Source organism: Polypterus senegalus, chromosome 13 (genome assembly GCF_016835505.1).
Source record: "Polypterus senegalus isolate Bchr_013 chromosome 13, ASM1683550v1, whole genome shotgun sequence".
Taxonomy (NCBI): domain Eukaryota; kingdom Metazoa; phylum Chordata; class Cladistia; order Polypteriformes; family Polypteridae; genus Polypterus; species Polypterus senegalus.
This window is the reverse complement of record NC_053166.1, coordinates 156,287,373-156,297,602: the sequence shown is the minus strand read 5'-3', so window position 1 is coordinate 156,297,602 and position 10,230 is coordinate 156,287,373. Positions and strand designations below refer to the sequence as shown.

At 42.5% G+C, this 10,230-nt stretch overlaps 1 protein-coding gene across 1 annotated transcript in view; it reads left to right on the top strand.

Annotated features, from left to right (window-relative positions):
- The first annotated feature begins 2,557 nt into the window (after positions 1-2,557).
- Positions 2,558-10,230, top strand: part of anks4b (ankyrin repeat and sterile alpha motif domain containing 4B) — a 34,214-nt gene continuing 26,541 nt past the window's right edge. Inside the window, exon 1 of the mRNA XM_039774730.1 lies at positions 2,558-3,101. Coding sequence (XP_039630664.1) covers positions 2,938-3,101 — 164 coding nt within the window. The 5' untranslated portion in view covers positions 2,558-2,937. The remainder of the gene's footprint in view (positions 3,102-10,230) is intronic.

Genomic DNA, 10,230 nt, shown 5'->3' with positions numbered 1-10,230 from the left:
TTGCAAAATATACAGCAGTAATAATTGGTTGAAAAAAAGATAAAAACAGCTAGTGATAACACTTGCAAGCAGGCTTAAAGGTGAGCGCGTGTGTGTTTGTGTGTGTGTGTGAAATGTACGTATACAAAATAAAAATACATAAAGAAAAAACCAAATATTTCACTGTTTTAGATAAGAAAACAGATGCCTTCAAAAGTAAAAGTACAGTGACTTGTGAAAGTATTCAGATCCCTTCGCTTTCTGCACACTTTATTGTGTAGTCGATTTAATGTTAAATGGATACTTTTGCCAGTTACATCTGGCAACACTGGCAACACTGGCGACACTCGCTAACCCATAATGACAAAGGGGAAATATGTTATCAAAAAGGCTTGCACATTTATTCAAGGCTCTCAATTAGACATAGACAAGGCACTTTATCCAGAAAGATATGAAAGGTGGTATATATGGATGGACAGGGCTGCATTAAGACGAAATTGGGCCTGATGCTGCAGCTCAAAAAAGGCCTATTTTTTCTTGGCATTGGTGCCTGTGCATTGGACACTCACCGCACATGCGCACTCAGACCGAACAAAGAGCCTTATTTGCTTCCGCCGCAACCAGCCAGCCTTTATTGAACATGAATAATAATAACGACGTAGTATCGTAACAACTCGAGATTAACATCAAACTTTGTAACATCAACATTCAATAGCAATTGAAGAAAAGGCAGAAAAGGCTAAACCAGATCAACTTAACCTAGGCATAAAGTCACCCTAACTACTGTGCTAGTGCTGCTTACTTATATTGCTGTTTTTCGAGCCTTAGCAAACGCGAATTCTTAATATAGCAAAGGAAAACTGTTCAGCTTCCGGAGAATTCTCGTCTGTTTTCATCTGGGTCTATTTCAGGAACGGGCCTAATGCTGCAGCATCAGTAGCACCCACCTTAATCCGGGCCTGTGGATGGATGGATGGATGGATGTATATGAAAGATAGATGTGAGAGGCACTATATAATAGGTAGATAGGTATCTTCTTAAGTCTGTTTGCCTATTAGGCTCCATTAGTCATGAAGTTAAAACTTTATTTAAAAATCTGCCCTTTGTCTTTACTGGATTTTCTCTCTCTGCACCTACTGTACAGATGTGATGTAATATCAGTTTTTACTGTTAATCAACATCTTTGCTAATTTATTCAAGAGCAGGGTCTCCCAGTGTCATAATATGTCATATATTGGATGGTTCTTATTGTTTTCTGCCAAAAATTGCAATACAACAGATGGATGGATGAATTGATTGATTGATTGATTGATTGATTGATTGATTGATTGGCTGGTCAATTCTCAAGCAATCGCAATGAGATTTCATATTAAATATTGAACTCTGCTATTTTATTGATTTTCATTTTATGTATAGGTTTATATACAGATACAGTATATTCAAAAGTCACTAAGTGACAGATAGATAGGCTGTTAGACAGATACATAGGTAGCTATGAAAAGCACGTAATTGGAGATTGACAACGTATAAATAGAAACATGTGAACTGATCTATATACTGTATATAAGAGATGGACCGGAAGATGTGAAAGGCACTTTATAAGAGATAGAGAGCATTGAAAGGCACTGTACAATAGATAGATAGGTGAATTGTGTCTTATACATCTGTCCACATGGTATAATTCTCCCTTTCACATCTATCTGTTATGTGTAGTATTTCATATCTATCTATCTATCTATCTATCTATCTATCTATCTATCTATCTATCTATCTATCTATCTATCTATCTATCTATCTACTATATAGTGCCTTTCTATCTATCTATCTATCTATCTATCTATCTATCTATCTATCTATCTATCTATCTATCTATCTATTATATAGTGCCTTTCATATCTATCTATCTATCTATCTATCTATCTATCTATCTATCTATCTATCTATTATATAGTGCCTTTCATATCTATCTATCTATCTATTTATCTATCTATCTATCTATCTATCTATCTATCTATCTATTATATAGTGCCTTTCATATCTATCTATCTATCTATCTATCTATCTATCTATCTATCTATCTATCTATCTACTATATAGTGCCTTTCTATCTATCTATCTATCTATCTATCTATCTATCTATCTATCTATCTATCTATCTATCTATCTATCTGTTATAGACTGATATTGACAAGGCATATACAGTAAAGCAGATAGATTAATTGATGTGAAATATTCTGTATAAGAGACAGACAGACAGACGTGAAGGGTTGTACTAGATAATGTAGACAGATGTGAAAGACTGACAAGGCACAATTTAAAATGCATAAAGATATGCGCGGTGCTATATCACAGATAAATAGCCATATTCCTTTTTTGATCTTAGTAGTCCATTTCTTTTCTTGGTGAAGGTCTCCTAACCCTGTCACATTTCTGCACTTGTTTCCAGTTGAACGCCCTCCCAGCTGAGGCCCACTTTCGTTTTCAGACAATAAACACCCCCACCCCCCACCCAATTCCCAATATGCAGTCAATCTTTCCAAAGACCGCCCCGCCACCCTGGATGTCCTTTAGTCTGCGATGTGCCGACTATAAACGGATAAATCACTCAGCTGAGATAAGAGTTTAAGAAAGGTCACACAAATGGAGGTCCTCCTTTATCGTGCAGAGCCCACAGGATTCCCGTTTAAGTTTCTGGCTCATCGATCTCTTTCTCGTATTTCCTTCCCCAGCCCGGTGTGGCTCCGCTCCACTCTGTCCGCTCGCAGTTCGTTAATCGCCACGTCTGTGCCGAGCAGCGTCAAGTGGACTTTAGCTCTTCCTTGATCCTCCCCTGTGCAGATGACGTTTCCTTGTCACCTTTCCACACAGCCTTCTCCCCCCAACAGACCATTCGGCCACGGCTTGGGGATCATGCACCTCGGCTCCTGAGTCGCGAGCCCTGACACTGCGCAGCTAACCATGTCGGACAGATACCACAAAGCGGCCATCGATGGCTATAAGGATCTTCTAAAAGAAGCCACTAGGAAAGATCTGAACACCCCGGACGAAGATGGCATGACCCCCACCCTATGGGCGGCATACCACGGACACGTTGAAGCGCTCCAACTGATCTGCAGTAGGGGGTGAGTAGAGACGGCTGAGATTGAGACCCCAACCAGGTCAGACGTGTGCTTGGGGTTGAGGTGAGATAAGAAACGCGAAATCAGAAAGGTTTGTACGAGAAGCCCAAAATCGAGAGCCCTGGGAAAGACACCGTACGGAACCGGAGAAGAGTCTTTCTGTAAAATAAGACAGCACGAGGCGCTCGTGATCATTCCTTCTTGTCGCTCCTGTCGCACGGATTCTCACTTTGACTGTTAGAGCTGGAATATGGAGGTTTAAAGAAGAAGCTTGATTCCGTACACCTTCAATCAGTTTTGCGCAGTGAGGTGCAATCCCATAGATTTACTCTAAAAAAAAAAAACAAAAAAAACAGGACGCGAGGAAGGAGGCGGCGGCGGCAGGGTGGCGTAGTGTTTAGCGCAGCTTCAGAGGACTGGGTCAGGTGGTCATCTGTTAAGTTTTCGAGCCTGCAGTTCACACGTTCCGCCTGCGTGTCTACGTGGAATTTGATGTCCAGTGGACTCTTGTTTTTCATTTCCACGTGCCAAGGTGGGTGAGTGTTGGTGTGTTGGGACTGCTGTCCTGTTCCTGCTCATTTTTATGCTTGGATTGATCCCACTCACACACTTAAAAATGGCGATTCTTTACTGACATTTAACTGGGCTGTGTGGTAGAACCCTTGTTTGACAAAGAGCCATTTCTTACTGGGAAGGGTTCTCTGCATGTGAAATTGGCTCTTGGGTCGTTGAAAAGGCTCCTAATATGTGGGCAAAACGAACGTCTTTAATGTCTGGCAGGTGACCTAGCAGGGCGTGACAGATCAAGAGGACCTGAACCCAGCCTGTGTCATTGAATGCAGTGAGAGGAACCCATTGGTGTTTGACAAATCGGTTAGCATTTACTTATGGTTACCTGTAATGGATCTGGGTTGGCACAGCGGTGCAGTTGTAGCGCTGCTGCCTGACAGTAAGGAGACCTGCATGGGTTCATGTCCCGAGTCCTCCTCACATGGAGTTTGCATGTTCTCCCTGTGCCTGTGTGGGTTTCCCAACTGGTGGTCTACTGGCGATGCTAAACTGGCCCTAGTGTGTGCCTGATGTGTCTGCCTTGTGATGGACTGGCACCCTATTCAGGGTTTATTCCTGTCTTGTGCCCTATACTAGCTGGGTTAGGGTCCAGTGCCCCCCACGACCCTTAGTGTGGATTAAGCAGGTTAGAAAATGACGTGACACGTTATGAATCTTAATGAGTGGCTCTTTCTGGAACCTTCATCTTCCTCTACGGCATCTCTTAGAAGAGCCACCCAGAGTTTTTTTTAAGAGTTTCTCTGGTCAGGTGTGCCCATCGTGCCCACTGGCACTTAGGGCAGCAACAAATCTCATCTACCCACATCTATCCTTGGCCAGTTTCTCCACAGTTCCCTAGGTCATGTTCATCCTCTGCAGGTCTTTTTCATCTGTACACCTCCATGTTGGTTTATGGGCACCCCCTTCTTCTTCTTCTTCTACTTCTGCCTTCTGAAGTCCAGCGTGGAGGAGTTTTGATGATGGATTCTGCGTCCCGCCTCAACACGTGGATGTATCAGCCTCCATCACTTTGTCACCAGAATGGTGTTTGTGTCAGCTTGGTGGCATTGTGCAAGGAGATCTTGGTTGGAAGTTGTCTGTGGCATATCCTTCTGAGGCATGTTGTGTGAAAGGATAACAGTTTTCAATGCCACTTACCGTTATACTCCAGCACTCGAACCCATACAGTCGTATTGACCAGACACAGCACTGGTAGAGGCGCAGGTCCTCCTAAATGGAGAAATTGGAAGGATGGACACAGTTATGGCATTGATTGTGGGCTTCGGTGTAAGTTTTAAGTTTTTACATTACAATTTTAATTTCTGATATTATCCCACTGCGGTGGGCTGGCACCCTGTTTGGGGTTTGTTTCCTGCCTTGTGCCCTGTGTTGGCTGGGATAGGCTCCAGCAGACCCCCGTGACCCTGTAGTTAGGATATAGCAGGTTGGATAATGAATGGATGGATGGATGGATATTATCCCAAAAGGGATTTTAGTCTCCAATCTTTACCTCACTTGAGAAGCCAGGATCTGGTGGGCATACAACTCAAAAGAGAGATGACATGGCATAAAATGGACAGTAGCATCAGATGATGAATAGCAACTTGCGCCAGTCTTCTTTGAGATATAATGGAGTAGTGGAGGGTACAGGAAGCAAATAATGTCACTGATACTTATGTCAGCCATGAGGCGTAGAATGGAACCGCATGGCCGTCGTTAACTTGCAGTCCAATACCACTTAGGAAGTGTCCATCGTTGTTATTGCAGCCATCCATCAAGCGAGCTCAGTTTAACGATGATGATGATGATGAGGATGATGTGTTTGTATATCCACTACCAGTCAAAAGTTTTAGAACGTCTGTCAGTCTCTTGGAGCTCCACGTTCTTTCAAATCTGATCCATGAATGATACGGCGACTTCCACCGCTGCTGCTCTTTGAAGAGCCTGTGGGGTGGAAGAGGCAGGACCTCCATGGCCATCCTGGAAGTGACGTCACTGGACTTCTTCATCGGGACAGCGAGTGAAAGAGAAGAGGCTGTTAGTGACCACGTCTCCTCAGATAGACACCAGTTTGAGAGTCCTTACCCCAAAACTGTTGTGTAGAATCTCCCTGTATACTGTAAATACACCGAAGACAAGGAGTTAGCGAGCATCTGAAGAAGGTCGAAGACAAAACGATTTGGCTGTATGGCCTTCATCGGGTGTGCCACAGCCAAAACCTTCTGTCTTTAACCTTCTTTCTTTTTCACTGTGGAAATAACCTTCAACCTTTTTTGACCTTTATATATATATAAATAAAATCCAACGTCTGTCTGTCTGTCTGTCTGTATGGCTGTCTGTCTGCTTTTCACAAGAGAACTACTTAATGGATTTAGATCTGGGTTTTTTCCATACTTTGCTTGAACATTCCGGTTGATTTTGTGACTTCCCTCACTGCACGAAGTATCACAGTTCACTTGCGGTTCCGATTTATTTGCGCGAATCCGAGAGACATGCAGCGCACCAGCCTTGGGGCATTCCTTACCTCCGCTTAGCTAGCAAATGAGAGAACTACTTAACAGATTTAGATCAGGATTTTTTCTATAATTTGCTTGAACATTCCGGTTGATTTTGCAACTTCTCTCATTGCGCTAAGAATCACAGTTCACTTGCAGGAGCGAAATATTCGTGCTAACCTGAGATACGGGCTGTGGGCTGAGGGGAGGGGGAAGCCTGACATCAGGAATAGGGAGCCAGGCGGGGACCTCCTCACTGTGCTGTTTCACTAATACGTGCGGGGAGCCACCGGGTACCGCTAATGCCCCCTACTCACTTCGCTCGCTTAATTAACATATTTTTATATCCATACCAGGATTCAGAAACTAGTTTTAGCAGACTACACTGTACCTGAAAAGCTTCTAAACATCCCTCCCTCCTTCTATCCATTCATGTCTTCAGCCTCCTCATTTCAGTTCAGCATTTCATAGGTCCTGAGCTTATCCCATCTTTTGTATTATTTGATTGTGTACTAAATATTTAATACAATAAATTTGATCTTCACTGTGACTGTACCATGGAAAAAGTAGATAAGGAGTTTGACTGATGGACGCGTAAACGAATATACAGTACACAGCACATATTTGAAGATTTCATTTTCAGTACAAAGTCGAGCAATAAAGTGTGTGCAATGTAGTGTGCAGAACTAAAACGTTGCATTGGTGTTATAAAGATAAGAAACTGGCATTTGTTTCACAAAATATATATATAGATATATATATGAATTCTGCGGTGGGCTGGCACCCTGCCCAGGGTTTGTTTCCTGCCTTGCTCCCTGTGTTGGCTGGGATTGGCTCCAGCAGACCCCCGTGACCCTGTAGTTAGGATATAGCAGGTTGGATAATGGATGGATATGAATTTTTCCAGAGTATAGTTTTTTGCTATTCATATCTATCTATCTATCTATCTATCTATCTATCTATCTATCTATCTATCTATCTATCTATCTATCTATTATATAGCACCTTTCATGTCTATCTATCTATCTATCTATCTATCTATCTATCTATCTATCTATCTATCTATCTATCTATTATATAGTGCCTTTCACATCTATCTATCTATCTATCTATCTATCTATCTATCTATCTATCTATCTATCTATCTATTATATAGTGCCTTTCACTCTATCTATCTATCTATCTATCTATCTATCTATCTATCTATCTATCTATCTATCTATCTATCAGTTATATAGTGCCTTTCACTATCTATCTATAGTGCCTTTCATATCTATCTATCTATCTATCTATCTATCTATCTATCATGTAGTGCCTTTTATATCTATTATGGGATGCCTTGCACATCTATCTATGATAGACAGACAGACATGTAGACAGAAATCCAGGGCGGGATATGACAGATAATGAAAGGCGCTATATAACAGTTTGCTCGATAGACAGATATGAATATAAATTACCAAACACATGTAGCTGGGAATGATTCTTTGTTATCAGCTGTACATAACACAGAGATCCTTAAAGCAGAAGGAGAGGCGATGCTCACCTTTGTTGTAAGCTAACAGGCCCCGGCTTGTTGTGTATGAAGTGAGTGTATTATCTTTTTTTTTAACTTATTTCTGTAATGTAATCCTAAAGAAAGCCACCAACAAGTGTTTTCAGATTTAACCAGATGGCAAACAGCAGCTCACATGTGCAGTATACAGTATATATATATTTTTTTTTTTTCTGATGTAAGGAATTGTATAAAATGACCTGGAGCTGCAGGGGTTGCCCGTCTTCGAGCCCAAATTGCCCAGCCTGGAGACTTTAAAGCCTCGCATGTCATTTTTGCTTTCTTGAATATTTCTTTCAACATGACAGACAGAGGTTTTGCTTTCCTCGGCTCACATGACTATCCAGTGAATGGTGCCATTCAGTGCAGACCCCCATAACTGCGCCTCTGTTTGATGACATTCATTCTTAATTGTGCTAAAAGACAACAAGAATGTGGCTGCCTTAATGAGGAGACCGACTTGTCAGTTGGATTTGCAGAGCTGCGGCCCGTCTCCCTTGTGATGTGACCGGTAATTAATAAGAGGGGCTTTGATTTCAGTTCTTTGGGATGGCCGACAGGCATTTGGCTAAGCCTTTCAGTGTCCTGGCTAAGAAGCACGTTTAAAGCATCCAAACAAAATCTCCTTTAAGATACAAATCTGATTTATTACAATGTACGCACCCTTTGTACTCTACAAGGCTCGGATCACTGGAGTCTGATCCCGTTAGGTTTTGACGTTATGCTAGCTGGGGTCTAAGCTCATCATGGACAGGCTCACCTGTTCCTTTACTTCTAGGTTCCTGAAGTCTGACTTAAAAGTTTATTTATTTTGATCCTGCTGGTGTCTGATTTTGTCACACCACACCATTACCTGTTTTATTGTCCAGCAGCCTGATTCTGTCCGATGCCATGATGCTTGTATGTTACGTTCTTGAATCCCAGTAATGGCAGAATGAAGCCTTTCTCAGGATCCTCATACTTGGCAGCAGATGCCCTGGCGTCACACCAGCGGCCGCTTTAATTTGCAGGATTCTCATTCTGTCAGACTTTGCTACCCTTCAGCTTCTCGTTGGTGAAATCTTGTCAGAGTTCATCATCATGCTGGCTTATCATTCTGGTGTCTCGTTCTGTCAAGGCTTGGCTTCAGCTGCTTTGCTTCCGTGAGGCCCAATTCTGTCAAAACCTCCATATCTCTAACTCTTTAATGGCGGATGTCGGCGTCTGTCGATCACGGGGTTGAGGCCGGATTTTGACATCCACAGGTAGAGGGTGATAATGAGCTGTAAACATCGAAGAGACCCGCCATTGTTTTATAGGTGTACCCTCTGTGCTTGGAGGACTGTTAGACTCGTTGACGTCGAATCCCTGCATGTGCATAAGTAGCTTAGAGTAACCAACGTCTAGAATGGCATCGATTTCTAGTGAGAGAGCAAAGCGAAAGCGCCAAGCAAAATATACCCAGTGCACGACGTTTTGCGTATGTTTCATTATTTTGAATTGGACTTGTCAGACTTCAGATTGAGTGATCTGGAGATCGAGATCTAAAACGAGAGTGAGGGGCCGGCCTCAGCTGATCCAAACCCGAACCCCTAATGCTTCCAGTGATGTCTAATGGCGCGTTCATACTTCACGCTCAGAACGTGGACACGCACGCATCACGGCTGCCACGCGCGCTCCGCGTTCATTTGACGCGTCCTCTGAGCAGCTCCTCAAAAATTAACGCGGCACGTGCACGGAAAAAGTCAGGGGGCGCAGTGTGATAAAAGTCGGAACGGGACGTCAGAGTCGCTGTTTACTGTCCACATGTGACAGAAAGCCGCTTACAGGATCCATGTGCGCGCTTCCATGTTTGACGAATGGTTAAATCAAAATGGTGACATACAGATGAATTTGTGGTGCTTTTATATTCAAGTGTCGCATATTCCTGATCGTAATGACGCAATACGTTTTAAAAGTCTCAAATATTGTCTTGCGTGCCGTCTTTTTTTCCTGGGGCTTCCTCCAGACCTGACAGCAGCGGCAAATGGCAACAGACCACCACACCAAACACATCACATTAATGATATTCCAACTCTCTGCACATTTAGAATCCTTCGATTTATACTTGATATCAAGTGCATTAAAGTATGTATGTTACATTTTACAAATAAATTGTTAATCTCGTGTAAATATTGAATGCTGTTAATAATTACACACATGGGGGTGACACGGTGGCGGAGCGGTAGCCCTGCTGTCTCACAGGGAGTCACGTCGCTGGTATTCTCTGTCTGGAGTTTTCATGTTTTTCTGCTGGGTTTCCACATTGGGCTCCGGTTTCCTTCCAAAGACGTGCAGATTTGGTGACACTAAAGTGACGCCAGTGTGTGTGTGAGTGTGTCCTTGTATTCACCTTGCGATGACCTGATGCCCGTGTAGGGATTGTTTCTGCCTCGTGCTCAATGCTTGCTGGAATGGACATATCTCTGGATTGATGGATTTAATCATTAAACATTTTAATCAATTTAATTTAAAACGTTTTTTTTATATATATTTATTTTATTAATTTTATTGG